The sequence below is a fragment of the Vanessa atalanta genome, chromosome 30, assembly GCF_905147765.1.
Source record: "Vanessa atalanta chromosome 30, ilVanAtal1.2, whole genome shotgun sequence".
NCBI classification, from domain to species: Eukaryota; Metazoa; Arthropoda; class Insecta; order Lepidoptera; family Nymphalidae; genus Vanessa; species Vanessa atalanta.
In genome coordinates this window covers 4697723-4724920 of record NC_061900.1, presented here as the reverse complement: position 1 = coordinate 4724920, position 27198 = coordinate 4697723, and the positions used below count along the sequence as shown (strand labels likewise).

The window sequence follows — 27198 nt, the reverse complement described above, 5'->3', positions numbered from 1 at the left end:
ACCGAAACGTCATCAGTGACGTCCGTAATTAGTGTTGTCATTATAAACTATAACTGAGGTACTGCATTTGTTCTTATCGGTAATGTATTCTGTGGAACGTAATTGCTTAGGAAATATTTCTTTTGTTCGATAAATGTTTTTTTTTTTTTTTAAGTCTTTTATTGACTCATGTTTTTGGAATTTTCTTTCTGATTATATATTTTTAAATAAGGAGTTGAAAAGTCAGTTAGAAGTTAAAAGAATTGGGTACAATGAAGCCTTTCATCATTTTAATCACAAGTGGTCATTTCGCGTATGTATGTGTCTGATGTTATATATAACTTGGGTATTTCAAGTATCCTCAAAGAGATGGATCTTAGCACAGCGATGGGATGTATACCGGCTGTTATCACTTTTAAATATTAATAGCACGATATTTTTAAAAATGTTTTTTTTTTCGGTAATCTTGTGGTAATTGGGCATCACTGCCATTACCGTCTTTACCGTAGGGCATATGGAGCACGTACCAGGACCCCCATCCTGAGAAGGCCCAACAACTTCCTTACACGTTTGTGCTCAGGTTGACAGCTATGAAAGTGTTCGTAAGATATATATTTGTAAGAAATAACTGACATATTTATCAAAAAACGCTATTAAAAGTAGAAGGACGTGCTCTTCATGATATAAAATAGCCATAAGATTGTACAACCAATCAGGTCCTACGAATTTACGAAAATTACCGCACCGTTTACTTGAAACTATACTTAAGAACCTGGCCAATGAAAATTATTTGTGCATGGTAGTAAATATCTAATAAAAGGGCCCCAAATTCCCGTGCCCAAGGGACGGTTCTGATCACTGCTGATTGACTTATTTGCGAACTAGCATGTTATGTGGCGATACTTACACTGACTCACTCACCCTTGGAACCGTAACATAATTCTCAGCATTTCTGCTTAGCGGTTGAATTATCAATGAATCTGCTGAACTTAGATGGAATTGAAAAATTAGTGCAAAAAAATGCAAAGGCGGGAGCTAGTGTAATTAATCCGTAGAATGTTCGATGCGTCATTTTAATCAATCTATTTACCACGAACAGTACATATAGCTGTATGTCACCGTGTATTAACAAACAACTGATAACAGGGGTCGTGGCGTACGCTAGCGTTTTCAAGAACACTGTTTCATAGGGTCATATTATTGTTTATTTGAGCGATCTGTGCGAGTTGTGCTAATCTGAATAATACCGATAAATTAGATTTACGTTCCTTAAAGGCTGGCAACGCAGCTGCAAGAAGCCAGGTGTCAATGCCCAAACGCTCGTTAGGCTACCTCCATTCCAGCTTGTTAAATTCCAAGTTCCACTCGAACCACCTAGGTGTCCGTCACACCAGCTCGATTTCTGAGGCATTTCTCGCACGACCAGTAACCACTCTGTGGAACCAGTTTTCGTCGGCGGTTTTTCCGAAACGATTCGACATGGGAACCTTCAACGAAGAGCCTACATATTTCTTAAAGGCCGGCAACGCATCTGCAACGCCTCTGGTCTTGTTAACGCCCATGGCTTGGTCATTTTACATCAGGTGATCCTCGTTTGCGTTTTTTTGGACCAACTCACAAACGATTGGCAGGATAAGATATATTTACTTGACTATTTCATACATCGTCGATGCGATACGAACTTTGGGAGTTAAGGTGTTATTTTCCATGTGTGTGTAGACACTAACTCTAAATGCATATGTATGTATACACGGTACATATACCGAAATAACACTTGTTACAATTTTTGACTGTCTATCTGTTTGTTCCGGCTAATCTCTGGAACGGCTGGACCGATTTTGACGGGATCTTCACTGGCAGATAGCTGATGTGATAAGGAGTAACTTAGGCTTTATTTTAGAATTAGTGTTAAATTCAAACGCGCTTGAAGTCGCGGGCACAGCTAGTACTAAGTATTAATGATGGTCACCACCGCCCATAGACATTGGCCTCTTAAGAATCTCCAATCCTCTATCAAACTTGGTACCATAGCTGTGCGTTGCAAAGGTAAGTGTATCTGGTGGCATAAGCCAGTTCGCCTTTCCTGAATAAATAAACACGTCTATTGTGCAGGTTTCCTCACGATATTTTGATTGGTATGTCATATCCAATAATAATCGTTGAGTATACGATTGAAACTGCAGACGCAAATTAGGTAGGCATTTATTTTCGTAATGCACTCCTCGAAATAAGTATGGAGTTGTTTCCGGAAAGCGCTACGTCATAGGAAACCTTGCCAAGTTCAACGGATCATTCGGAAAATTTAGCATCAATTCGACGTCAAATACATTTAGGTAAATTTTATTGTCAGTTATATGCGATGCGTCGTAGGTTTTTGGGTATAAAAGATAGCCTTTATTAACACTTAACGTTCAAGCTTGCTTCATACAAAGTTTTATCAAAATCAGTTCAGGGGTTTAAATACCTCAAATACATTGTGCATTATATATCAAATGCACAATGTATTGCATCTATGAGCCGAGATGGCCCCGTGGTTAGAACGCGTGCATCTTAACGGATGATTTCGGGTTCAAACCCAGGCAAGTACCATTGAATTTTCACGTGCTTTATTTGTGATTATAATTCATCTCGGTCTCGGCGGTGAAGGAAAACATCAAGTGAGGAAACCTGCATGTGTCTAATTTCAACGAAACTCTGCCACATGTGAATCCAACCCGCATTGGATTTTCGTGGTGGAATATGCTGCAAACCCTCTCCTCAAAGGGAGAGGAGGCCTTAGCCCAGCAGTGGGCAATTTAAACCTTCATAAAAAGTGTTAAAGATCTAAGCATACATAGGGACAATCAGACAGCGTGATGCGACTTTATCCTGTACTATGTAGTTATATGTTGACGAAGAAAATGAGTGGAGCTATTATATACAGGATATGTTAATTTTATTGTATATTAATCGACCGAGCTCATTTCGGAGGTTCTCGAATGGATCTACATTCCAAATCTGTGTAGCCACATCTGAATAAACGTTTCCTTGACAAAAGATTGTCTTGACTCGACCAAGAATCGGCGAATATTTTCTCATACCAATTTCCTAACGCACAAATCGTAATTAAATCGATCATTTACCCATATACATGCAATATTTATTTCACACTTGCGAATGCATCTCGACAAAGTAAAAACGATCTACGCGTTAAGATATCAAGAATATCGGCGCCTACGCAATCGCTTTGTTTACGTTCGAAATTCGAAAATAGAGTCGGACGCCAGTCTCGTTCGGGCGCTCGACGCGTGCGGACGCGTCAGCGGTACGCTCCTGTAAACCTTATCGTTTGATACACAGTGCAGAGCGACAACTACGCAGTTAATATATATACGTGAACGATTATAGTATATGGTGGGTTTGTGAAACGTGCCAAAATGATTGAGCCAATGAACGCATCGGCGGTGGATGAACTCGGTAAATATTTATTGTATTTTACTATACGCATGCGCGTGAAATCCAACGAAAACGAAACTGGATGTTGTATTTATAGGAACGGAACAAGTTATCGCTTAAACTATTCGATGTTAATTACTTTGATTATGACTTGGTTTTCTTTTTTTTTTTTTTGCAGTTTACTAGTCGAAAGCCAATGATAGTCGGATGGTTTTTTTTTTTTAAATAATGTATGTATTAAAAATGGTGTTTGTTTTTGTAAGTGCTCTACGCTCTCGCGCATTTTGATCTTGTTGAGTTGGAACTTTATGCAGTCGGTGTTTTCGCTAGTGTGAAGGTTTATAATGTAGAAATTGTATCAAAGTCGTTCTCTGATTGTGTATGTGTGCGCGTGTGTGTGAGTTGTATTTGGCAGCGTAACGTCGGATCTTTGCTAGTTCGTAGCAAAATCAAGTTTTTATTTGGATGAATTATTATTAGAAGTAATATAAACGAATGATATTTAACATAAAATTTTAATAAAATAAATGTAATATTTTGTCTTGTTACGTACTTTTAAGACCGCGAATTAATTAAATAAACTTTACTTTTTTTTTTTATTTTACGATCGTCTTTTGAATCCACTTTTTATGAATGAATGAAATGATAAATAGTAGGTATAGATATTTATTATTTAAATGAACAGAAGTGTAGATCTTTTAAAACAGCCCCCCGTTGTCTCGTCGATCTCGTAGCTAGATGTAACCCGTAATTTAATTACTTGGTGGTAGGGCTTTGTGCAAGCCCGTCTGGGTAGGTACCACCCACTCATCAGATATTCTGCCGCCAAATAACAGTACTCTGTATTGTTGTGTTCCGGTTAGAAGGGTGAGTGAGCCAGTGTAAACACAGGCACAAGGGACATAAATTCTTAGTTCCCAAGGTTGGTGGCGCATAGGTGATGTAAGGAATGGTTAATATTTCTTACAGCGCCTTTTTCTATTGCCGGTGGTGACCACTTAGCATCATGTGGTCCATGCTCGTCCGCCAATCAATGCTATAAAAAAAAACTTTTGTATTAGTTTTGTGCTAGAAGTTTCTTGACATTATATCGATGAGAAATCCCATCGGGTTTTCTGCCGTTTCCTTTCGCTCGAATATTAAATACAAGTGTAACTAATGAGTACCATACTCAGTTTTCTATTAAAAAAAAAAAAAAAAAAAAATTGGTTTGAAACAGTCTTTTTTGTCTTTGTTTGTTTGGGGGAGGGGGGGCTTATATGGTGTTGATTTAATGAAGAAAAATGTTAAATTTGTAACAGTAGAATCTCGACCTCTATACGACATATATGGGCGAATACTATGTTTACATATATGTATACATATATATTTTTTAAAAAGTTATGAAAGGGGTGATAATTATTACACTTTACCGTATATATCCGCTACGATGTTGGAAAATGACACAATACTTGTAGATGTAAATAGATGTATTCACTTAATTTGACTATAACAAGTACAATAATTTCCAAACAAAACTCCTATGTTGTGCCAGTCGACCCCAGCCACGTTCGAATGCCCGTTTTCCCGCGCTGTCACTCCTTCGAAACTCTTCAAGTGCTACCCGCTCGCATAAAAAAAAAATTATTATACTCCAAAATAGTCAAGTGACTATCCTAAATGTGATTTTGTTAACATAATGGTTGTTTTTTATCCTTCTGCGCGTAAATATTAGCACCGTAATAAGACTAAAATAATACTTATCCTTTCTTTACGTTGACAATGTGTCTATATATACACTGGCTCACTCACCCATCGAACAGAAACGACAATACTGAGCGTTGCTGCTTGGCGGTGATTGGTGATAAATGGTGATTGGGTGGTACCTACCCAGACAGGCATATACACAACCCTACCACGAAGTGAACATTGTTCCTGAGTGCTTTATTGCAACCCAAGCAACTATCGTGCGAAGCCGGGGCTTAATATGAGTAGAATATGTTTTTTATTTTTTTTTTAAATCGTATTCCTTGGACTGTATTGTATTTATATTTCATTTGCAACATTTGACTTCAAGCGACGTTAGGTTGTGTGGTTTAACATTCAATTTTGACACACACACACACACACTGATAGGTTAGGTTCAATGAAAGCTCATAAAGAGCTTTGTTTTGTATTCTGCCGACAAAGAACTGTTTCATGTTGATGGTGCTAATTGCGTACACAATCTTGAAAACAATTTTGAAAGCTCTCTTGTTATTTTTATATGATGGGGGGGGGGGGGTATTCAACTCATAATACAATTGTGATACTTTTCGATTCTATTCCGATCTAACGTCGACCTTTCTTCACATGATGATGGGCGAAATTCGTTTGGCATTCTGTTCAGGCAGCTTGAACCGAACTTTGATATTCGGCCGATATTCGGACATTCGGGTAAAGAAAAAAAAAAGGTTTTTATATATTCGTGGTCATTTGTTTTAGTAGTTCTTTTTAGGGATTTTTTTATGACTAACATAAGTCATTTATTAAGTCAAGCGAGTGTCAGGTAACCTGCCTATACAGGTCCCGTAAAAATACCGAAAGCAATTCATAAAAAAAGATTAAAGGGTGTATTTTTTTTTCGATTTCGTGTGATTTACTGTGGTAGTATCATTCGGAATAGACGTCTCTTGTGTAAGGGTTAAGGATTGTATTACTGTGTACACGAAAAAATCTTCCTGGTCAATGAGTCGCTATTCGGATGACCATGTTGAATCGTTAAAAGAGGATAATCCGTTTTTTTGTCCCACTATGCCGTGAAGGTAAAGGGGCCATTCATTAATTACGTAAGACAATTTAGGGGGTGGGAAGGAGTCTCAATAGTTCTTACGTAACATCAAAAAAATGCGCAAAGTTAATTAATTTCAAAAAATTAATTATTTGAAATATAAACATTAAAATAGACCAAACTTGTATTCATTTTTTCCTTAAGATTCTTACGTCATAAATATTAAACAGGGGGGGGGGGTCGGCCTATTCTTATTTTTTCTTATAATAAGGAGGGGTCAAAAACAAACGAAAATATTCTTACGTAATAAATGAATGGCCCCAAATGATAAGACTCTCCCTTATCCTCTCTACCCCTCTCTCCTCACAAAAAAAAACAATTTAATATTAGAGTGTCTCCCGTGGCTTTCTAAATATAAATAAAAATATTTAATATTCGAATATCAAAACATGCGAGCGATCACGTCTTCCTTATCAGAGTTTATCAGTTACGCTCTAACTGCAAAACTAAACGATCCATTAACAGTCTACACAGAGCGTATTATAAATAAGTATATAAGTTTTTTTTTTATTGAATATGTGTTTTGATGTAAACACAAACTGCCCAATAATCTTCAAATTACGCCTATATTTATAATGGGGTTGATTGTCAGGTATAACCCATAAAAGGTAGTCCTTGTCCTTCCTTGCAGTCGAACTTGCTTCGTAGCAAATTTCATCAAAATCGGTTCAGTAGTTTGGCCGTGAAAGAGCAACAGACGGACAGACAGACAGAGTTACTTTCGTATTTATAATATTAGTAAATATAACTTTAAAAAAAAAGTTAATTAAAAATTATTTACTTTTTTTTTTTAGCATTAGCAGCCCGTAAATGTCCCACTGCTGGGATAAAGGCCTCCTCACCTTTGAGGAGAAGGTTTGGAGCATATTCCACCACGCTGCTCCAATACGGGTTGCTGGATACAAATGTGGCAGAATTTCGTTGAAATTAGACACATGCAGGTTTCCTCACAATGTTTTCCTTCACCGCCGAGCACGAGATGAATTATAAACACAAATTAAGCACATGAAATTTCAGTGGTGCCGGACTGGGTTTGAACCCGAAATCATCGGTTAAGATCCACGCGTTCTAACCACGGGGCCATATCGACTCTCTTATTATTATTATTAACTTATTTACTTATATAAGTTTTAAGTAATAACTGACATACAAAAATGAAGATAAGTTAACTTAAAAAAAGAAAACAATTATTTTTAATAGATAACAGCGCGGTTACGCTCGCGTTTTAGGGGTTCAGCCGTTAGATTTAAAAAAGGTTGTAATAATCATCGGTGTTTAAGCTTGCTTCAAAACAAACTTGATCAGAATCGGTTCAGTGTTTTCTCCGCGCAACAGACGGACAGAGGAAGTTAATTTTGCATATATAATATCGGAACAGTCTTACTAAAATGCTACGAGCATGGTCACCCTTTTACAGAAATTTATCTAGTTCGAAGAAATAGAATCTTTTAAATGGCTGTTTTGTATATACTGGTAACATGCGACGTCCAGACAATCGCCTATTGTCAGAGGAACCGGTTTACATTTAAAATACCTCAGTCGTGTTGTTTGTGTGCAACGATTTTGTCTACGGAACATTTATATGTATATATAATACTATATAGTTTGTATTTTTTATTTATAAGACTTTTTATTTATTTACTGTTATCATAACTTTCTTATGTCGTATTGATCTATGTTAGATGCACAATGTATTTAAGGTACTTAATTAGATAAGGATTAATGCTGTATTGCTTGAAAATATGGGTTATCCCTAAGAGATAGATATACCTCATCGCGGACTTTTGTGAAGCCCTTATTGAGGTGTACAATACTGTAGTACATTATTTTGATCTATCTCGTAGGGTTCAGCCAGCGTTTGCAATGTAAGCGCGCACATTAGAGACCTCTAAAATTATCGGTGTTTCTCTACTATAATATGCATGTCACACATAAACCTTCCTCTTGAATTACTCGATCTAAATTAAAAAAAAAAACGCATCAAATTCCATTGCGTAATTTTACAGATCTAAACATACTCGGGCACAGGCAGAAAGCGGGAAGCGTCTTGGTTTTATACTCTGTTATGAAATATTAAAAATAATTTCACTTTTAAACAAAACTATATGTTTTTAAGTATTTTGATTTGTGCCGGACATTCCGTAACGGTCACAATTTTTATTTTATTTTTTTAAGTTATCTATCTCTTTGTTCCAGAATCGTGGGTCGAGCTCAACTCTGGCGGGATGCTGAGCGGTGCGGAGAATGAATACATACGTCTACTCAGAGAGGCTCAGAGGGAGAGTCGGGACTCCTCCGTGCGGCACTCGAGAGCGTCCAGCGTCAAGGGAAGGTATGCGAAGCTTGAACTGAACTAGTACGTGGTAGGGCACTGTGCAAGACTACCTACCTAGACGAGGTAGGTAGCTACCAACTCATCAGATGTTATACCCCTAAGGAATACATGGTATAGACGTGTTATTAAGTCATTTAACCTGCTTTCCTAAGTCCTATCTTACCTGGAACAAAAATAATTAAAAAATTTTTTGTACTGTTTACGAATCTATCACAAAAATTTGGACGATATCCTTATTGGAAAAATTGTAAGGAAGTAGGGATGAACTTCTAACGTCATTTTTCCGATTTCATCAATAAATCCTCCTTGGGGTAGAGTATTCGTTTCTGTAATAAAATACCGCAGTTTTTTTTAACTTTGCCGATATTCAAGAAAAGGTTGTATAGATGATAAAAAATCGTAGAGCTGACTGTTGACTTCCAGGCAGGATATATTATATACATATATAATTGTATTTAACTAACATAACTTTGTGTTTAAAGAGGTGTTTGTGTTCTGTGAGAAAGGTTATGAGAATGGATGTGGATGGATGTAGAGGTAGGGGACGACCCAAGAAACAATGGATGGATTGTGTGAAAGACGATATGGTTAGAAAGAATGTTACTTGTGAGATGACGTCCGACAGAGAAGTATGGAGGAGGAAGACATGCTGCGCCGACCCCAAGTAAAATTGGGATAAGGGCAGGAGGATGATGAAATTTGTGTTTTAAGTGTTGCAAAAGAGTAAGTAAGATTTTCTTGCCGGTTCCTCTCGGTAGAATCTGCATTCTGAACTGGAAGCTTTAAGTTTAATACAGTTCTGTAAAATGACTATTCAGAAGTGCTTGCAAAAGCCTACTTGAATAAAGTATACTTTGACAAGCCTGTTAACTACAAACACAAGGGATATAACAAATTAGTTCCCATGTGTGGTTGTACGTTGGCGCTTCAAGGGTTGTTGTGTTGTTGATATTTCCCAGGGTCTATTTCCGATCAGGGAGCAAATTTGCCAGGCTGCCTGTTCAAAAAAAAAACATGAAGCCAATGTCAGTCGATGTTGAAAAATTTCATTGGTTTTCTATGTTGTCCTGGGTCTGGGTGTTTGTGGGACCGTCGTTACTTCTGATTTCCATAACACAAGTGCTTTAGCTACTTACATTGGGATCAGAGTAATGTGTGTGATGTTGTCCGATATTTATTGAATGTTGATCGCAGTTCGGAATCTGGAAGTTTGATCTCAGATAGACATTAAGCCGTTGAAACTGTACGGGAACTATTTTTGATAGTTTTTTTTTTTTAATCCGGCAAAAAAAGCAGACTAAGCCCCGAGCAGTGAGTGTTCTATTACAAGTATCTTCAATTTCAAAACGAATAATGTCACTTGAGCCTTTATGAAATAGAGCAAGGCCGTACGACCTTCGAAGTGTCGTGTGAGGTTGCACTTCGATTACCGGTTGTGATATATTTCGACTGATGGGGTATTAATTTCAACCTTATCAATTTTCATGGCGTAACTCGCTGTCCGTCATGGGTTCACGCTCGTTTGAATCATACAAGGTTAACCCCTTAAAGTTGAAATTTCGAAGCTCTAACAAAACCTGCTCGTTGACTTCCAGGCAGGAGACATAACATACATATATAATTGTATTTAACTAACATGACTGTATTTTTAGATATTGAAAAAGAGTAACTACAGTGTTTCTCGCCGGTTCCTCTCGGTAGAATCTACATTCCGAACCGGTGGTAGTTTTACTTTAAATAGTTTGTTAAATGACGATTCAAAAGTGCTTGTAAAAGCCTACTTGAATATAGGAAATTTTGATTTTGACCACTAAGCAAAACCAGAGGTGTCTTGGAGTACCCGGTTGTAACGAAGTTTCTCTCGATATGTATTGTGCATTATTATACTTGATGGTAGGGCCTTGTGCGAGCCGTCTGGGTGGGTACCACTCACTCATCAGATATTCTATCGCCAAATAACAGGGTAAGAGCCAGTGTAACTACAGGCACAAGAGACATAACATCTTAGCTCTCAAACTTGGTGGAGCATTGGCGATACAAGGAGTGGTTAATGTTTCTTACAGCGCCATCGTCCATGGGCGGTGGTGACCACTTACCATCAGGTGGCCCATATGCTCGCCCGTCAACAAATGGCATAAAAAAAGTCAATGATCCGAGAAGGCTCATATTTGGATATGTTGTAGCGGAGGCTTAGAAAAGTTTTACTTGATATTGTCGACTTCGATTGTGCGTCCCGCCATCTTTAAAAAAGGGTTGATGTTCGTTTCGTTGCGATAACTGGGCTTTGTGCGTCGTGATACGAGAATTATGATAAGATACTGTTTTGTTGCCTAATTGACCCTCTACAATTTAGGTTCGTTGGCGTTTGTTTTTGTTCGTTTCGTTTCGTTTAGGCCTCCCCCAAGGCGTGCCACGGAGCCCGTGCATATTCTCTTAGTAGTGCAAAATATAGCTGAGTTATTAGCGAATCTCATGAAATAGGTAAAACTTCCATTGGATTAGGATATACGTGACAATTTCTGACAGTTCCCACTGCGAGCCGCATAAAAATTCGCCCGTTTCAATAAATCCACACGTAAATAAGGTTCTTAAAAAACCGCTTTTAATATCAGTGGAAACTCCATCGATAGAAGTACTAGAATTTAATCGACACAACACGTGGATCGGCGACTTTGTTTTGTATTATTTTAAGACACGTCGAGTGGGTGGGTGCCATTATTAAACGAACAATACAAATATGTCACAAACGACCTTGTAACACATTTAAAGTTTGGCAAGTACTGTCCGAGATGTTTCGTATAAAAGTTCTAAGTTGGAACACGCAGACTTACACACGTGTGCTTAGTAGTAAATATGGCTATATTAATAAATGACATGAGAGCCGAGATGGCCCAGTGGTTAGAACGCGTGCATCTTAACCGATGATTTCGTGTTCAAACCCAGCCGGGCACCACTGAATTTTCATGTGCTTAATTTGTGTATAATTCATCTCGTGCTCGGCGGTGAAGGAAACCTGCATGTGTCTAATTTCAACGAAATTCTGCCACACGTGTATTCCACCAACCCGCATTGAAGCAGAGTGGTGGAATATGCTCGAAAAACCTTCTCTTCAAAGGTAGAGGAGCCCAGCAGTGGGATATGTACAGGATTTCGGAAACGACGGTCTACCCCCAAGGAAACAACGCTACGAATAGTATACAAGAGTGTGTACAGGGGTGAGCTTAAATGGTGTTCAGGCCCAGGACCAACGGCTTGAGTACTTTCCGTGGCACATTGTATACAGTTCCAATAGCCACACACACAGTTCCCGGCTGTTTCTGAGGATTTTCTGACAGAAAAACCATGTAATTTTTCATCGACCTGACCTAGGGTTTGAACCCCAGAACTGGGGATCTGCGGGTCTTATATTTAGTTGCTAAACTACTACGTCGTGTATGCTAATAGTTGTAGCGTCTTCGCTCGGTTAGGCGAGAAAAATAGCTTTCCTTGGAGTTCAAGCTTGGATCGTACAAAATTTTATCAAATTCGGTATAGTGTTTTGTCCGTGAAAGGGCAACAGACAGACGGACAGAGTTAATTTCGCGTTTATAATATTAGTATAGATTAAAACATATTGTTTCTACCGGTGAAGTTATTTCGCGATCTCTCTAACGTTCCTTGTCGCCTGGTACTCGGAGCCGGTTTGACTAGATTTTATCTAGAATATAGACTTGTGGGATGATTCAGATTAAATCTAGGTTGTTGTGAATATGTTGGTGCTGCGTGACTAGCCTAGCTCGGTCAGGTCTAGGTCGATAAATTGGGAATAGGTGTTATTTTTTGTATATAAATTTTATTATGTAAATAATAGCTGAACCCTACGTACGTATATTAAACCTGATTGGACAAAAATGCACATAAATTATTAAAGTTAGCGAAAAGTCGAATTATAATGAGTTTTATATACACACATACTTAACCACAAGTCACTACGTATGATTTATTATTTAGAATAAGTATATAAGTATAAAAATTTCTTATAATTAATTAATTATTTATATGGTTTTTTTTCAGTCCAAAATCGCCACCAAACAGTCCGAATCTAGAACCGTCTACTGAAGACGAACTTAAAGGGGTCTATATCAATTGTTGGAAGGTAAGTCACGAATTTATTGTACGGAGTATTCACATAAATGCTTAAAAAATAACTCGTGTTAAATTCTAAACGAACAAAAGAGTTTTCAAAATGAACTTGTAAATGACGGGAGTTCGGGAGTTCTGAGCCTGCTCAGGAGGAGCATTGGAATACAGTCCTTTTATGTGTATGTATATATGTCCATTTTCTTTAAAGAATTGCACCCAAATGAAATTAAAATACAGTAGAACGTCGATTATCCGAACGCCGATCATCCGAATTGCCAATTATCCGAATCGGTCCTAAGTTAAATATTAAAACCAATTACATAATTTTTGTTTAGTACTGTTGTAACAAGTTGGAAATCGCTGGAGTCCAGATGCATTTCAACTTTTATGGTTGTTAAACTTGACAATGTTTATTCTATGTGTGACAGTTCGTTTTTTTTTTCTTTATTACCGGTCTATGTCCGATTATCCGAATCGACCGCGGTCCCAATTAATTCGGATAATCGACGTTCTACTGTACCTAAAAATTGTAATTCTCGTAACTTTTTTTTTGTGTTAAATGTAAATGTTACTGTAAAAGCTCGAACTATGGTAAATCTTAAGATTTTCCAGTAAAACCTAAGATTTACCGAGTTATGAGAGATATATGTTGGTAAATGTAAGTATTTATTACAAAGGGACGACTTTTTCGGACTTTTACCGTCCATAGTCGGCAAATCTTAGGTTTTACTGGAAAATCTTAAGATTTACCTTAGTTCGATCTTTTAGAGTAACATATACAAATACATTATTTTATTTCAGGATGACTCCAATGACTGGGTGTGGGAATGGAGCAGTCGGCCCGACCAGGTGCCTCCGAAGTAAGTCACTCGTTGTTCTAGCTAGGTAATTTTTAGGGTTCCGTACGTCTAGAGTGAAAATATTCGAGAACACTTCATCATATAGATGAAGCTACGATTAATCCCCCCTATCCCCCCTCCTCCTCATCCAATTCCAACACTAAATATCAACACTTGTTACTATTGTGTTCAGGTTTGAGGGATGAGTGTAAACTACAAGCACAAGGGATATAAAATTTCAGGTAGTCAGGTTTCGGTTAGGTTATGTGTACCCCTTGCAAGGCGTAAGCAAAATGATGATGTCCGGTTGAGTAGTTCGGACGTGAGAGCCTTACAAAGAAACCACACTGAATTAGGGTTTACTTTATAATATATATGAATGATTTCCAGGGATTGGCGCTTTAAACACCCCCAGAGCGCCAGAGGTCCGCCGTCAGCCACGTCCTCCATAGAGGTGTTGGAGCAGCTCGCGCCGGCTATGCAACAGGTGAGCAAGTCGCAACATGTATAAACCAAACATGTTCACAGGACTCACACAAAACAGACACATACTCTCACTGACTCATTCGCTCTCAAATTTAAAAAAATTGTTAAGGTACGCTTGTGTGCGAAAGGTTACTATACAATTAGTGAGTTTATGTTTGATAGCACACCTTGGGAATGAAACGATCGCCTCCTGGCTGTTTCTACTCATATACAATTATGTATCTCCTTAATTTGACAAAAAAAAAAGACCCGCTGAGTTTCTTTCGCCGGTTCTTCTCAGGTCAGGGTGTTCCTTTTTCCGAACCGGTGGTAGTGTTTAATTTGACCATCAATAGGAAAGTGTAATGCTTCTATGTTGAATAAAGGAATTTTGAGTTTGAGTTTCTATCTCTCTCTCTCTCTTTCTCACACACACACATAATAAGTTACTACGTATTATAAGGCTTTGTCTTGATTAAAAAACCTTCCTAAAAAGTAAAAAGCTTACAGAATGTTTTATCGAAATATAATTATAATTAATAAATATATATATATCATCAACAGAGCCACTGTCTGTCTGTCCGTCGCACGTGTCTGTTCAGCCGTGGCGCGGTCGCCGCTGTGCTCGTTACAAACATCGTATCCCTCCTCCTGGGAGCTGGAATCGGGTAAGTGTCCCATACGAAGAGTATACTTTAACTGGTGGTAGAAGTATAATGGCTCAGGCTCAGGCGGAATGTGTGCACTCAGTCTTGTTCAAACACTTTGTGTAGGGCTAGACCTTCCGACTAAACCTGAGGCTTGATAACACATTCCACGTGATTGGCTTGTATTATCCACTGCCATAAATTCTTGATCGATACGTATTTATTTATAATACAACACTGTTACACTCAACTACTTATATCCGCTTTAATTTCACTTCCAAAGTTCCGATAACAGCATTTTTCGCCAATCAATAATGACCATTACAGCCTATTCAAGATGTCGACCAATGGTATCGCGTCAATTCAAGGTCAAAGGTTTTCATTGGTCGACTGAAGTCGGCATAGGCATGACGTCACAGCTGTTTATCACAAATGTTGTAATTGTTGTAAATGAGAAAGTCGCACTGTCTGTCTGTCTGTGTCGTTGCTCGTTTAAGGTCGACCGCTGAACGGATTTTGATGAAATTCGCTATGAAGCGAGCTTGATATCCTTTTTTTATGGATAACACGTGACCTAAGACAAACATTTTTAATTCCTATGCGTTTTTTTTTTCTAGTGTGTGGCTGAGCAAGAAAGGCATGCTCCCTCCCAGACTCATCATTCTCAACTAGGTTCTAAGACTGAATATCGACGGTTTAGGTATAGTTATGCGATTATCGACTTTATTGTCATAACAATAACGATTCTTATCGGGAACAATTATTTCTATAAGAAGGAATTTGTTTTAGAAAAAAAATTAGATTTAAATTTTTTTTTTTTATTCTATAAGGATTACTAAGTTTTTTTTTTTGTGAATCTTAGTGCTATGACAGTAAAGTTCATATTCGCTTGTAATGAAGTGATCTTAAGAATGAGTAAGTATCTTGGTATTTAAATTAAGGAGTCGAATTATTCCAATTTTTGTATCTGGAATGGATATTTTTTTTTTTTGTTTGATTTCTTGCTCCAGGCAGTCGAGAATTTTGAGTAGTTGGCACACTCCGACATGGCGTCCTTCTTGGTCTGTAATACTGTGTAAATTTTTTATTTATCTCTCTCATTGTCTTTTAGTATAATCCTGAATACAATTTTAAAGATTGAGTAGGCTATTTTAATTCTTCTTCGTTCTAGACTCTTTGTTTTGTAAATCGACACAGTTTATATCAATTTAAGACAATTTCACACTTTTCGTATACCTGGCAACACCTGTCTGTCTTTAAATTATTTTTATTCTGTTGTAGTTTTCGTCTTAACCTTTCTGATTAGTTTTTTTGTTGTCATAAATCTTTTGACTAACGATAACGCTACTCATTTTAATATATTATTACTGATTTAGGTTTTTTTTTTTATTTCGACTTGGACTTGATACTATTTGAACGGAAAATATCCATTTTAGGTTCAATATTGTAAGGCTTGAGTCATGAGTTTAATGCATACAAAAAAAATAATAATAAAAAACTACATAATATTAGCATTGTAATGGAATGTATTTATTAAATGTTTTTTTTTTCTAAGCTTAATTAATTTAGAATATTTGGTTTTAATTTTTTTTTTTGTATTCGTTGAACTTTGATTCAAACAAGACTGCTAGAATGTAACGAGGAGCAAAACGAAAAAAAAAAAAAAAATAATACAAAAAAAAAAAATGTATTTCAAACCCCGATATTTTGTATTTTCTTACTATTTGTCATCCCCACTTTTGGTGATTATTTTTTTGTTTTATCTGTTGAGATAGAAATAATATTCGTATTTATTTGTGTAGTAAAAAAAAAAAACTATAATTTTTGGTATTTTTTTTTTCTTTTTTGGTTTATATGTATCAACGGATAAAATGAACAATATTGTCATTGAATTTTATATAAAAAAAAGAAACCTAGTCGTAAGTATTTCCAAGTAACTATTAAGTTTATTTAGTTTTATTACTTTTAAAAATAAATTACTGTATCATATGAAATTATTTTTTTAACCTGGCAATTATTTTGTTTTAGAATTTGATCGATTTTAATTTTTATTCTGTTTTTTTTTTTTTAAGTTACAAATTACAGTTCTAAGTTAATACTGTTGCGGGATATTAAAAAAGTAATATTTATTAACAAAAACAGATGCAGCGATATATTATAGATTTTCTTGTAAAATTGTTTTAATTTAGAACTCTACAATCCACGAGTCGAATTCCTAGGGGACAAAATACTAGCACCTCATTGGTCGACGCGCGCGGCCAATGACAAGCGAGTCGAATCTAGTGTGTAAAACGATTCTAAGAATGATTTGGCTTATAAACGTCATGTGTATTAACCAACGGGCGCAAGGCAATTTCCTTTGGGAGGTCGTTTCGTGGAATATAACTGAAAAGGAAACATTTGATGATAAAAACTTGAATTTGAAACGCCATGATTGATTGATGATGTAGTTTATTCTTTAGCACGAACCTCTCGGAATTTGTATTCTTTTTAGTAAATAAAGAATTGTTTCGATATATTTTTTTTAGTTGGCAACATTTGCATTTTGTACTAATTTGTAAGTAATATGAAAAATAAAGTAATAAATGCGAAAATCTTTGTTGTTATATACTTTCTCGTGTGTGAGATTTATATTGATAGCGAACTGGGTAAGTTTATGAAACGTGTGTCGTCGGCTTTAGCTTTTTGTTGTTCGATATTTCGAGCGATCACAAATCTTACGCCGGCTGTATAACTCGTTACTAAATCACAGAATGGCGCCTGTATTAAATACAATTTAGTAATTGAGGAACAATGCTAAAATATCGATTAAAACTTGTTTCAATTGGATTGCCACAATGACTTACATGATACACCACGAAACGAATACATGGAATACATTAACTCTGATTTAAATGTCAAATTGACAGAGGTGGACATGATGGCGTTCGATTTTTGAAGTTTAATCAAAATAAAACTGAACTGACACTAGGGTTGCATAACGATGGTTAAGGTGTAACCGATAGTATCTATCGATAATATTGTGACGTGTCAATACTATCGATATTATTGATCAAAATGTTACTATCGATATCCTGAATAGTTTTCGAGGTCAACTATCGATAGTTCTGCAACACTGACTGACATGTTTGATAGGATGGAGGACTAAATTGCCATATTTCGTTCAAAAATGTCACGAAATTTTAGACTTCATTATAAAATCTAATTTTAAGTACTATCGTCAGCTCTTTCTGCGAGTAAAGAGTGTAGAGAAACATATCTTCGTGTATAAAAACTGGCCCTCAAAATGTATGAAATTTCCGCTAATGTTAGTTTGACATTTTTACGGACACATTCTACTACACAAAGTTACGTTTCCTCACCTGCACACTGCATTTTAAACTTTCAAAATATTAATTCTTAATCAAGGCGTAGAAGAAATCAACATTTTTTCGTTATTAGTGAGAATCTTCAATTTCAGAGGTTTAGATTCCATAAAATTTTATCATAATTAATTTCCCGCCCAAATGTTCCTGTAACTGTCACGGATTTTTTTTTATTATCTGTGCTACGTATAACCATACGCTCAAAATACTTCATGTTACGTTATTTTAGTTAAATAATTTTATTGCCATTGGTTCGTAATTTATATATATATATATATATATATATATATTGTCTGTCATAATCGCTAGCTTTAAGAGCTTTAAAATAAATTAATACGCATTTTATCACGTTGTTTTATTACAAGCTAAATTTTTTAATTTTAACCTTTAACATAATGCTTAGCTTTGATTAAAACCAATAGATATTACATACAAAAACACAACTCAAATGTGGCACCAAATATACCATCAAATAGAGAATCACACCGTAAAGGTTTAATAATTTCAACAGAAACTATGTCTTGTTCCCAAGCAATAAAGCGTGGACTGTGTTGACGTTCACTTTCAACCTAACACCATGAAGTACGGAAAGAAAAATAAATACAAAATAACCTTTGTTCCAGATTCGAACTTATTTAGTTTCCAATAAGGTAGATAATTAGAAAACAGTTCACTTACGCCACGTTAAATTTATGATAATATCTTTACTGCTCCGAACAGAGTATTACGGATTTATACTTATAAAACTACTCTATAGATTCACTGTTCTAAAGCAAACATTTTTTGACCAAACATTGGCTAATCAACCACGTGGGTTGGTTAAAAACTAAAGAATTATTGTTTAATTAAAATATTTGAGTATTTAAATTAAAACCTTTAATTTAGTCCGATAAATTTATTTATCGACAGTCATTTTTACTGTTTACGAACACACACCGAGACATTGTAATAAGACCTCACTTTGAGGCGTTACTCGTTTCATAGACTGCGGCTTGTTATATAGCGTGTTGTTCATCGTATTTAATAAAGCCACTCTAAGTGAATAATAGATTTAACTAACATGAATGTATTTTTAAACGTTGGAAAAGAGTTACTACTGGATTTCTTGCCGGTTCTTCTCGGTAGAATCTGCTTTCCGAACCGGTGGTAGCTTCACTTAATATAGTTTGACGATTCAAAAGCGCTTGTAAAAGCCTACTTGGATAAAGTATATCCCATAAAAAACATAAATGTAAAAATGAGAGCCAAGTCCAATATTATGATATATACCTTAGTTGTTGACTTCTACGACGAAAGAAGTGAGATCTAAATGGATGCCAAGTACAATGGTCCTTCCTGAAATTTATTTATAACTACATAAAATATTATTTCTTCTTATAATTTAGGATAACATATTGTAGCCTAAGGTCTGTTTTAACTACAATTTTGACACGTTTATGTCAAATAGTTTTTGAGTTATGAGGAGGTCAAAAGTGGCTCCAAATGGTTCGTGTAATATTACACACGGTGCTGCTCGCCAGTTCTGTTACTTGAACTTGGCTGACACGCTACCGCGTGTCTAGATTTTGAGTAAATGTTATAATGAGTTTTATTTCATTTCTAATAAATTTAAAGGTTTGATGGATTGAAAGAAAAGTATGCATAAAAAAATTTATGTACAAAAACATGTCTATAAAATTTATCCTTATTGTATAGAGAATTCAAAAAAAATAGTTGACATTTGATAAAATTTACTGAAAAATATATCCGATTTAAATCATATTTTATACAAAACTTATAGATTAAAAGAGTATTTCGATATAATTTTGTATCTTACGATGTTAGTTCTAGTCCCACAGCTGGGCAAGGATTTGTCAACTTATGATTCGGTATGACACATGATTAAACATCACGTTGTTTTCCTTAAAACGCCGAATACGTGATACAGATAGATGACATTTAATCTTTTGACGTTTAATTTGACGTGTCCGAAGCACTGGACCTTTTCGATTCACTGGTGCAGAGATATTCTGTAAGTTACCTCACCGATCCATCAGCAGAGCGATTCAATTAACGATCCACTTGCATAGTTTCGAGTTACCTCTTGCAGAATTTGTTTATTTTTAACCAATTCACAACTTTGCTTAATACTAATAATTAGAATATAATATACACATAAGAAAAATTGTACAGTAGATACGTAACATGACAGAGGGTAAAAGTTAGATGCTGCCTTCATAATTGCCTAAATAATACAGAACATATATTTTTGAAGTGATAACTTCTTATGGGAGGGTAAGCCGCTTCGTTACGTAACGCGTTACGGCGCCAGTCTGTCTGGCTTCCCTTTCTCGTTCTTCGTTATCGGGTTTCTGTGTAAAGATCTCAGTAGCAAAAGTCTAGAAGTTAAGTGTGTACATTGCACGTCGAAACGGAAACACGTGTAACTATTTGCAGTCTTGTGGATATGACGTCCCATCTGAGTTTAAGAGTGAAGAATTAGAGTACACCGGTGTTCGCACACACACTTGGTACCAAAATGTGTTCTGCGTAGTTATCTGATTCTTAGTCTTATTGGGCACCATCGCCGATATGGGTCAAGAAGACTACGTAGATCATATTTAAGTACAGCAGCGTGGGTTCAAACATGGTCACGACCACAAACTTCAGATACAACAGCTTTAACAGCTTAAGAAGTCACAGGAATGAGACACTAACTTCCAAACTCCAGACCGGTACTTAGAATTTCTGGAAACTTAGAGCCTTTGAGTCTAATGAGGTATTCGACCAGGTCAACGAGGATTACTTTATTTTAAAGTTGCAAACATTCACAATGTATCGACCCGAACGACGACCCGTTGAGACGAAGTTGCTTTCGAAGTTCTTTGCTTTTAATATTATGTATTAAATAAAAGATATTAAAATAAATCAACTTTTGAGAATAATAACATAACAATAAACAAAATTGTTACCAGAGAAACTTTAAATATTATTTTATATGACCGTGAAAAATAGAAAGGGACAGAGCGATAGAGAGTAAGACGGAAAGGTGGTTGGTCGATCGTTTTTTCTTTACGTCAGGGCCGGACCGTGTGTTTAGGGCGCATTAAAAGCAGGATTCGCATAAAACCATACGATCTGTTTAATTTAGTTAAATTAGGTAATTATTTCGCATTATCGTCTATTATTGATTTTGACTTGACTTAGTTGGAGGCCCCTTGATCCACGGGGCCCTGGGCTGAAGCCCAAAAAGCCATATGGTAGATCCGGCCCTGCTTTACGTGAGGTTTTCTACCAGTTTCAGTACTGTAAGCGTTTTAGCAAGTTTTACTAAAAAGTCAAAACTCTATCGAACCGAACCACTGAGCTGACTCAAAACATATATCTTTCTGAAACATATTCATTGTGAACATACCAATGAACTGAAACTCAATATATCTACTGAAGTTTGAGTCAAAATCAGTACTGTCGAATATTATCCTACTGCATAGTTCCAGGATAATGCTTTATAATTATTTGATTTTATTTGATATCAATCTAACGGTAAGAGCCTCGCATATCATTGAAGTCTCATTTTAAGGTTGATCAATCAGACTAATAAAGCTTGTACAACAAGAATAATGCTGGTGATCTTCAATCAGTTGTATCGATTCATAAAAATGTATTACGCGTTCGTTTTGCTCAATATCCTTTTATACTTCTCCTGTTTAGTTATATGTTTGATGTCTTCGCAGTGCAGCAATTCAAATTCCTTCTTAAATTTAACATCACAAACGGTACATGTTGTCAAATCGTTGTCTAAAGTCAAATAATGTTCGCTTATCAACATTTTGTACCTGTTGATGTGTTCCTCGCTCAATAAGTGAGCTATGACATCAATATCACCGTAGAAATTAACCTTGCAGACCATACAGAACGGTGAATTGCATTTCATCACCAAGTGGTAGTGTAGATCATTGAAATCGTCTGTAATTTCATCGTCTGTATCGAATCTTTCGCATAATTTAATCCACAAGTAATAACAGACGGAGTGATCTTTGTTCTCGTCTTGATTGCATATTTTACATAAATGTTCTTTATCTGTGCGTTTTGTTTCATTTTTTTCTGTCGTTTTAATTCTTATTTGGGCATCTGTCTGCTTTTTTCCCGTTTTGGAAATTTCCAGAACCCTTGCAGAGGCTCCTTTTGTGAGATTATCGACGATAAACAATGAATCGGTTGGTCTAGTTTTATCTTTTGCCTGTTTAGAAATTTCTAATATATCTTGCTTGTTTTTCGATTTTTTCGTTTTGTTATTTTCTGTTTTGTTAACTTCAGGGGCGTTTCTAGAAGTGTCTTGTACTGTTATATAATCTCCCAAAAAAGACAACGACTCGACACTTTTGCCGTTGTGTTTTTGTTCTTTCGAAATATGTACAACTTCTTGGTTAATTTTCGTTTTAGATTTTTTCGTTTTGGTCGCTTCATCAGCGAAAACAGATACGAAATCGATGCTTTTAATATATTCTTGTACTATATCTTGGTTATTATTTTTTTTTGCTTTTTTCGATTTGTTTTTCTCTACTTTTATAAATTCAGAATCAATTTTAGAAGCTTCTTCGGTGACCTTATCTTCGATAGAAGACGATGAAATAGAACTTTGGCGGTGATTTAGAATCTTCTCAGCTTCGACAACGAGATCTTGAGCGATTCCCGCATTACTCTTCGCTTTAGCCTTTTTCTTTTTAATATTCTCTTTTTTTATAGGACTAGAAGTTTCTTTAGAAGCATCTCCTACTGTTGCTTTATCTTCGACACTTTCAAAAACATTTACAGAAGTGTTATTTACCTTTTTCATTTCTTTTATTGTTTTAATATCATTATTCTTCTTGTTTTTATCAGATGTATCATGATCACTTTCTTTTATCATCGAAGCAGAATCTGTTGCGCTTTTAAAACTAAGTGAATCAATACTGCGATCGACATTATCATTCACGACGTTCGTTCTTTGAACATATCGATCATTAGATTCATTTATATCGTCAATATTCTCATCTAAATTGCCATCGTCGTCACAATTCGTATCATTCGTGTACAAAATATAGAAATCATTTAAAAATTTATTGACTACTAATGAGTTTTTATGCGCGATTGATTTTTCATGATTTGTTTTATCTTTTAATTTGATAACGGTTACGCAAGCTGGACAGAAGTGAAGCGTAGGATGCGTTTCTTCGTTGCAGACACTGTGATGATGCATTGACTTTTTCAATCTTTCCACAGCCATGTCTGCTATTTTCATGTTAATCGTGTGTTTGTTACTATCAATGTGTTGTCTCAAAAACGGTACAGGCACGTCGATATTACATATATGGCAAGGTATTTTAATTATTTCATCCTCTGGATCATCTAGAATGAAATAAATAAAATTGTACACTCTTCAACATAAACAACATGTACAGCCCGTAAATTTCCCACTGCTGGGCTAAGGCCTCCTCTCTCTTTTGAGAAGATTAGGAGCATATTCCACCACGCTGCTCTAGTGCATGCACGTGTGGCAGAATTTTGAAATTAGACGCAACTTTCCTCGCGATGTTTTTCTTCACTGACCCAAGATGAATTATAAACACAAATTAAGCAGATGAAAATTCAGTGGTGCTTGCCTGGGTTTGAACCCGCAATCATCGGTTAAGATGTACGCGTTCACAACTATCTATAATGTGTGAAAAAGTATCGTTTAACAATAGAGAGATTTAAAAAAGATGAAGGCTTTGTGCAAGCCCGTCTTTGTGGGCTACACCTACTCATATATTCTACCATCAAAACAGTAAAACTTAGTATTGGTATGTTCGAATTTAAAGGGTTTTAAGCTGGTCAAGTAAGGACATGGAAAATGAAATGCTCGTTAGTAAGGTTTGTGGCGTTTTGACAATGTAAGGGATGGTTACTATTTAATGACGGTGACCACTGCTATCGGCGGTAGGTGGCCTATTTGTCAGTCTATCAACCTAACAACCCTAGGCAGTGTATGTATATTAAAAATTAAAGTGACCTTGCCTGAAACGTCACTTGCCTGTATTGTAATCTGTGACACATATAATCCACATACAGTAGGCAAGCGAGGGTAACAAGCAAGTGACGTCATCATAAGCCCGACCAACAAAAATCCTTTAAAAAAAAATATATACATATTTATGGATTTTTGAATTATTTAATTATTATTTTCAACTTTCGTTGATAAATAACTATTTTTAAACTCATAATATATACTGATTACAATAATTGACATTTTATTTTTTGCATTGTCAAATAGCCTATTGTTGAAAATGTCGTAAAAATCATGGCGACTTGGCGCTTTACTGGCGTGCGCCGCACCAATAGTTATATGTATTACATTACAAACATGAGAAATAAACCTAAAATACATTTAAATATTCCTCATTAATTACTATCTATCTATAGTTGAAAACTTATAGAAAATCTTTTCATTAGTTAACGGATTTCAAAAAGACTCATGATTAATAGGAATTTATTTTATAATTTAAACATGACAGCAGTCAGATAAAGGAGTAAAAAATAATGCCCAAATATAATATTCAATCATTATATAAGTGTTACTTTTTATCAATTTCCTGTAGCAAAATGTACATTTTTTTTTATTTGATATATTCCTGCCCTGTCTAATATAATATGTGGCGGAAAAAGATGACCCTTATTAAATGTTCTATGCATATACTACTCATAAATAGAAAAAATAATATATAATAAATATTTTTTTTATTTGAGCTTTTTTTTATAGCATTGGTTGGCGGACGAGCATATGGGCCACCTGATGGTAAGTGGTCACCACCGCCCATAGACAAAGGCGCTGTTAGAAATATTAACCATTCCTTACATCACCAACCTCGGGAACTAAGATGTTATGTCCCTTGTGCCTGTGATTACACTGGCTCACTCACCCTTCTAGCCGGAACACAACAATACAGAGTACTGTTATTTGGCGGTAGAATATTTGATGAATGGGTGGTACCTACCCAGAGGGGCTTGCACAAAGCCCTACCACCAAGATAATTCATTTGTACTGTACGTAACACATATGTCACAATGTACTGCAGTACTTTATCTTTAATATATACACATATATACATTTTCAGTCCAGCTCAGGGTCCAGCCCTCTACAGCCTACTGCTGAACTTTTGCTAAAGGGGTGGACCAACCTCTATGATAGATGAAGAGCTGAGATGGCCCAGTGGCTAGAACGCGTGCATCTTAACCGATGATTTCGGGTTTAAACCCAGGCAGGCACCACTGAATTTTCATGTGCTTAATTTGTGTTTATAATTCATCTCGTGCTCGGCGGTGAAGGAAAACATCGTGAGGAAACCTGCATGTATCTAATTTCAAGGAAATTCTGCCACATGTGTATTCCGCCAACCCGCATTGGAGCAGCGTGGTGGAATATGCTCCAAACCTTCTCCTCAAGGGAGAGGAGGCCTTTATCCCAGCAGTGGGACAATTACGGGCTGCTAATGAATGAATGAAATGAACCTCTATGATTTCATTTTGTGCGTGTTTTAGAAAAAATATATAGAATAACTTATGAGTATAAATTGAACCCAGTAGATATAGATGCAATCATGATCCAGTATTGTTTACACTATTGATTACACCCATATGGAGTCAGGACAGGTCACTTGTCATATATGAATTCTAAGATATGGACCAATGGCCCCAGTGGGATGCAAATCTTGAATTTTAAATATACCCTATACACATACTAAATATTATATACACATATACATATATAAATATTTATATATATATATATGTTTGTCAAATATACTTACCATCAAGTTTTGCATCAACATTTTTAATTTCAAACTCATAGTAGTCATCGTTTCGCATGTCAAGATTATTTCTCGTCCAAAGCGGTGCCACATTGTCAAATTTAGAATGATAACTGATAGGCAAAAGACTGACATCAACAGCGTCTAAAGATATTACATACTTTTGAAATTTCTCCTTTGCCATATTTGTAATACTAAAAAAAAAACAAATGTTATATAGTCAATTAACCTTTTTACAAAACAAGTATTTGGTTTAATTTCTTAGGACATAGGTTCACAATACTAGCCAGATAGTTCTGTGGTCATTATCTCACAGTTAAAATGACAAGTATTAGGACTTAAACTCTTGCACTTAAGTCAATATTGACTTAAAAACTACAACACAGGAAAATAAAAATGGACAGTGTACTTTACTTATGTTTATTTTGTTTAAGATAAAGTTTATTCTCTTTGGGCATTTGAACGGAAACTCAAAGATATATTAGGCGTTTATTAAGTACTGGAATAACTTAAAACTTTACTTTTTCACACATTATAGACAGTTTCAAACACAAAAGAAATAATAAAAAACACTTTGTACAGATGCATACGGTAGGTAATACAAATTACCTTATCTACTAGTAATTTTTCTTTATAACAAAAGTACCTTAAAATTTAAAATACTTACGCTTTATTGTTAATCTTAGTGCTTTGACAATATGAATAGATTATTTACAGATAAGTTCATCGAAATAACACTGAAAAATCAATTCCAAGTACATAAATTTCGTTTTAAAGTTTTTATTTTTAACTTTGTAATTTGTATCAATTTGTATTGTAGTTTGTACATTTGTAATTTTGTATATCTCAGTGGTTAGTGACGTACTTTGAATGTGATACAATTGATATTTTATTACACTAAGTCGTCGATATGACTTAATTAAAATCGATTTTACATGTTCGAATAATCGAGATCACAATTAAAATACAAAAAATGCTTCTTAAGATATTTTTTTTCTACTATAAATTATTTTTATTTATAATTACGGCGATACAATAGTACGAAGATTTGACACCCTACTTAAATTAGAGAAATATTTGTTATCGAAGATTTTTTCTATATTATAGATGGTGTAGTGTTTGTATACAGTAGATATAATACCCTGTCTCACGTACCACAGTGGAGTAGCTGTGACTGTCGGGGAGTCGTGTTGCAAACAAAGTACGAGACGGACGTGCGCCTGCGCTCCAGGTGTGCACAGGAAGGACGGCGGGGCCTACAGATTGGCTGACGAATGGGCCACTTGATGGTAAATAGTCACCACCGCTCATAAACATTGGCACTTTAAGAAATATTAACCATAAGCTGTCTCACTCATTTTTCAACTGAAACACAACAATATTTGTATTCATTTTTG

At 35.7% G+C, this 27198-nt stretch overlaps 2 protein-coding genes across 3 annotated transcripts in view; one reads left to right on the top strand and one right to left on the bottom strand.

Annotated features, from left to right (window-relative positions):
- Positions 1-15388, top strand: part of LOC125075161 (BCL2/adenovirus E1B 19 kDa protein-interacting protein 3) — a 35592-nt gene extending 20204 nt beyond the window's left edge. Inside the window, exons 1-7 of one of the 2 annotated variants that reach the window (XM_047686783.1) lie at positions 3231-3435; positions 8420-8555; positions 12612-12693; positions 13482-13540; positions 13910-14006; positions 14549-14652; positions 15249-15388. In XM_047686783.1, the coding sequence (XP_047542739.1) occupies positions 3396-3435; positions 8420-8555; positions 12612-12693; positions 13482-13540; positions 13910-14006; positions 14549-14652; positions 15249-15303 (573 nt within the window). In that variant the 5' untranslated portion in view covers positions 3231-3395 and the 3' untranslated portion in view covers positions 15304-15388. Of the gene's footprint in view, positions 1-3230; positions 3436-8419; positions 8556-12611; positions 12694-13481; positions 13541-13909; positions 14007-14548; positions 14653-15248 lie in introns of those variants that run through there. The other variant, XM_047686784.1, reaches the window with a different exon arrangement.
- A 4246-nt stretch (positions 15389-19634) lies between these two features.
- Positions 19635-26645, bottom strand: LOC125075313 (E3 ubiquitin-protein ligase RBBP6-like). Its single transcript, XM_047687036.1, has 3 exons — positions 26469-26645; positions 25802-25995; positions 19635-23363 (listed from the first exon to the last, which is right to left on the bottom strand). Exons 2-3 carry the CDS (start codon positions 25983-25985, stop codon positions 21640-21642), a joined length of 1908 nt encoding a protein of 635 aa, XP_047542992.1. The 5' UTR covers positions 25986-25995; positions 26469-26645; the 3' UTR covers positions 19635-21639.
- Between the last annotated feature and the right edge of the window lie 553 nt (positions 26646-27198).